Source organism: Triticum aestivum, chromosome 2B, assembly GCF_018294505.1.
Source record: "Triticum aestivum cultivar Chinese Spring chromosome 2B, IWGSC CS RefSeq v2.1, whole genome shotgun sequence".
Taxonomy (NCBI): Eukaryota; Viridiplantae; Streptophyta; class Magnoliopsida; order Poales; family Poaceae; genus Triticum; species Triticum aestivum.
In genome coordinates, this window is record NC_057798.1 from 399,215,787 (window position 1) to 399,220,154 (window position 4,368).

Sequence of the window (4,368 nt, forward strand, 5' to 3'; positions counted from 1 at the left end):
CTTTTTTTGTGTGCTGGCATGTGTGACGGTCGGCTGGCGAGTGCGCCAGCATGAACTGTGGTGATATTTTCTAAAGCCGGCATTTTAGCCGGCGCTGGCATGGTGCCGGCATGAGACATGACCGCTGACATGATCGGCCGCGGACCTTTTTTTCAAAATGTTGAGTACGGACATGAAACGGGTTGGCGCGTTGGACGCACTGCCGACCCAAATCTAAAAGAGGGTGGACGCCGGGCGGGCGGCCAACCCAAACGGACAAAAAAAGGACAAATGCGCCGTCCATTTGGGTCGGCACGTTGGAGTTGCTCTAATGACTTTGTTAGAGTGTCAATTTGTCCCAAAATCACCATATTATCGGTTATTACGGGGATTGGGCCATTTGACAATTCTGTTAGAGTTGCTCTTAGCTAGCTCAACGACATTGTTACTACATGGTACTCCCTCCGTTCAAAAATATTTGTCGGAGAAATTGATAAAAAGGGATGTATGTAGAACTAAAATATGTCTAGATACATCCATTTCTCCGACGAGTATTTTCGGACGGAGAAAATACTATCTTTATAATATTACAGTCTAATTAATTATTCCTTCGCATATCATTCACAGCAACCAACTAAAGTACCAAGCTCCCTCAAAAAAAAAAAACTAAAGTACCAAGCTAGCGATAGTCATTGCATCGTCCCTTTCTCTGCGTGTCTGCACCAACTCCCTCTGCTTTTATCCATCTATTAATTCACCCCCTCAGCCTCCAAGATTTCACCCTCACAAGCAGAACCCACCCGCTATCCTATCATGGCTCCTCACGCCGCTGTCCTCCTCTCCCTCCTCCTGCTCACCACCTGCGCGGCGGACACGCACCTCCACTTCTTCCTCCACGACGTGGTCTCCGGCAGCAACCCGACGGCGGTGCAGGTCATCAAGGGTCCTGCCTCGTCGTCCAACGCCCTCCCGGGCGTGGCCTTCGGCGACACGACCGTCATCGACGACGCGCTGACGGAGTCCTCGTCGCCGACGTCGGCGCCCGTGGGGCGCGCGCAGGGGTTCTACATGATGTCGTCGCAGTCGGGCATGGTGCTGATGATGTGCGTGAACCTGCTGCTCACCACGGGGGACTACAACGGCAGCACGCTGGCCGTCATCGGCCGCGACGACGTCATGACCACCACGCGGGAGCTCTCCGTGGTGGGCGGCACGGGGAAGTTCCGGATGGCGACGGGGTACGTGGTGTGGAAGACCAACAGCTCGAGCGGCGCCGACGCCACCATCGAGCTTGACGTCTACACCACCGGCCTCAACGGCACCACCATCGACGCCAACGCGCCCGTCTCCCCCATCGACGGGGGCGGCGCCGGTGCGGCCGGCGGCGCCACCGGCAAGTCGTCCTCGGGCGCGGCGGCGCTGAGAGGAGCAGTGCCGTACGGGTGGGCCAACGCGTGGGTGGCCGCCGTCCTTGTAGCTCTGGCTGGTTGCGTTTGGTGAGCAGCTCGATTCGATCCACCATGAATCTGAGTGAGTGGGAGCGGGGTCCATCCATACAACGGAATAGATCTTGATTAGGCGTGAGGAGTTGGTCGGTGTAGTGGTGTCTGGTGTGGTTGGTGATGATGGGGTGGGTGCTTTCTTGTCGCTGTTCGGGTTGGGTTTGGTGATGTACACATGACTACACATCTTCCATGCGTGCGGGAGCGTGAGAGATTACTTTCCGGCTACTACATCCATTTGATTATTACCTAGAAGAACCGATTCTCACACTTTTATATATGGTGTTTTTAGGGCATATACAATGGTGGCATATGGATACATATGCTTCATGACAAAAAGTAATTTGAGGCATCTACATTTATTTTTTCTCCCCAATGCAAGCTATCACTAGTGGACCTCATTAAGAAATACTAGAAAATAAAAACATTAGTACACATGCATCCCTACTTTTCACTTCAACCTTTTCAGCTTTTGTCACCGGATCACACTTTTTCTCTTCAAGCACCCGCCTCCTGGAGAGGATCCCGCTTCCCTATCCGAACCTACTTTACGTCATATCCGATCCTACATGGCATGTGAGGCATCACCTTGAGGCTATGCATTGTACATGTCCTTATTGGTTGTCATGGGCATCCATAGCGAGCTTGAGCATCTTGTCCTTCTTTTGGCCCACCTAAAGGAATGACGGTGCAGTGCACATAAGGGCAACCCCGCGACCTCAAATGGTCCGATCCGTCTATTTGGGGGTCAACAAACAGACCAAGCGGCCCAACCTGCGGAAACAAACGGATCAATATCCGTTTTCGATCCGCTTTCGACCCATTTCCGGTTCAAATTTTGATCGCGCTTGCGTCGAAACAGGCAGCGCGTTGACGGGCGGGATGCACGCCCTTGTCCTTCTCTGGCCCCTCGTCGGGGACACGCCCGCCCACTTTCCCTCCATTTCGCCGAAAACCCTCCCACGCGCTTCCCTCCCTCCACCATGGCCAGCGACCAGGCCGCTCGCCCCGCACCGAAGAAGGCTACCAAGAAGCCGCGGTCAGAGCTCACGCCAGCGGAGGTCGCCAAGCTCGACGCCGAATCGGCCAAGAGGAGGAACCGACGGACAAAGGTGGCGGAGAAGAAGGCCGCTGCCGACTACGCCGCCGAGGCGACCACACTGCATGCCGCGTTGCACCAGGTCGACGTCGAGGACAAGGAGTCCATCGTCGGCAAGTCGCACGCCCTATGTTAGGGTTGTGTCGACCCCCGCCGGCGATTCTCTCGGTCGCTGCCATGGCCGCGGCGAGCACAGGCTCGTTGTACGTTCGTCCTCCGCAGCACCGGACCCCGAGCATGTCCGTCACACTCGAGACGCCAGGGCATTGTGCTCCGCCGCTGCATGGCCATGAGCAGATACGGTTCTCCACGTCGTCGTACTGCAGCATGGTCGCTCTGGCCACGCCCGCGGACGTCATCGACCTCAACGTCACGCCGGGGTACAGTGGTGCTGGCCAACCGTCCGACGGGACGCAAAGGAAGCAGCCCGGGTTGAACCCTTCGGGCAACATGGCCGGCGCCCACAGGTTGTTCGACGAAATGCCACTGCCGACGCCGACGGTCGATGACCCTGACTACGCGATGTTCATGGAGAACGTCATTTTCGAGGGCCGTGGTGAGGCCTTCCACGTCGACGGCCAAGGCCAAGTTTTTGATCCTGACGCGACCCAAAGCCTGGACGGCCGCGACCACTATGGTGACACTCAATTCGCCGGCCATGATGAAGATGAGGACGACCATGGCAACTCATGGCATGAAATGATGACTTGTATTGTGAAGACGAGAAAGAAGAGGTCGACATTTCGGCAGAGCCATTGGTGTTTATTGATGAGCTCACCCAAAGGGCCGAAGCACAAAAGAAGAGGCAAGGAATTCACACGGGATCATACACCCAAGAGTAGGACACTTTGATTTGCGAGAGTTGGATGAAGATAGGCCAAGATCCCATGAAAGGTGCCGAGAAAAAATGATCCCTCTTTTGGACAAGAGTTCACATGAACTTTCATGAGCGAAGGAAGTTTGCCCCCTACCAATTTTCGAGCATCAGCGGCATCAACTCATTCCAAAAGAGATGGGGGTTCATTCAATGAAAGTGCAACAAGTATTGTGCTGCGCTTGAGAGCGTCGAAGCTCGTCTCGTGAGTGGCCTATGACTTGGTGACTTGGTATGAACCTCTCATTTTTTCATCTTGTGCACTTTCTTGTTAGCATGCCATTTATATGTTTCATGCATCTTGTGTCCTTCCATGTTACAATTGTGGCCACATCTTTGATTGTGTAAGCCTTCCAAACTTTGGAAGCCTTCAAGGACCGGCACAAGAACAAGCCGTTTACTCTACTCTCAAGCATTGTTGGTCGCTCATCAAAGATTGTCCCAAGTTCAAAGACCAATATGCCGCTCGTAAGAAGAAAGGAGGGAAGGCGGCTGTGGCTGATGAGGAAGGCTTGCTGAAGAGGCCAAGGGGCAAGACAAGCTCGAAGGCTGACGAGAAGCATGATGCGTCTTCCATAGCCTTGCAAGGAACTTTGGAGAACATTATGACCCAAAAGGAAGTGAGGGAGGAGAGGAGGAGCAAATGAAGATATACCTAGAGATCCAAACGAAGAAGCTTGACATGGAGGAGGCTAAGAAGAGGGGGAAGCTTGACATCGAGGAGTCCGCACAACCCAAGAAGCTCGAGATCGAGGCCACCAATGCCAACACCAAAGCAAAAGAGGTGGCACTCGTGATCATGAGCATCGACAAGAACAACATGTCACCGGAGAGGAAGACTTGGTTCACGAACCGGCAGAAGGAGATGTTCACCCGCGACGGTGTGAACTTGGTGAGACCTCGGCGTGGACTAT

At 54.1% G+C, this 4,368-nt stretch overlaps 1 protein-coding gene across 1 annotated transcript; it reads left to right on the plus strand.

Annotated features, from left to right (window-relative positions):
- The first annotated feature begins 743 nt into the window (after nucleotides 1-743).
- Nucleotides 744-1,759, plus strand: LOC123045126 (dirigent protein 1). The gene has a single exon (XM_044468071.1). It carries the CDS (start codon nucleotides 793-795, stop codon nucleotides 1,477-1,479), a length of 687 nt encoding a protein of 228 aa, XP_044324006.1. The 5' UTR covers nucleotides 744-792; the 3' UTR covers nucleotides 1,480-1,759.
- Nucleotides 1,760-4,368: the final 2,609 nt, after the last annotated feature.

What these genes read in the sequence shown, in the direction of transcription:
- LOC123045126 (XM_044468071.1), top strand. Translation starts at nt 793, where the DNA reads ATGGCTCCTCACGCCGCTGTCCTCCTCTCCCTCCTCCTGCTCACCACC.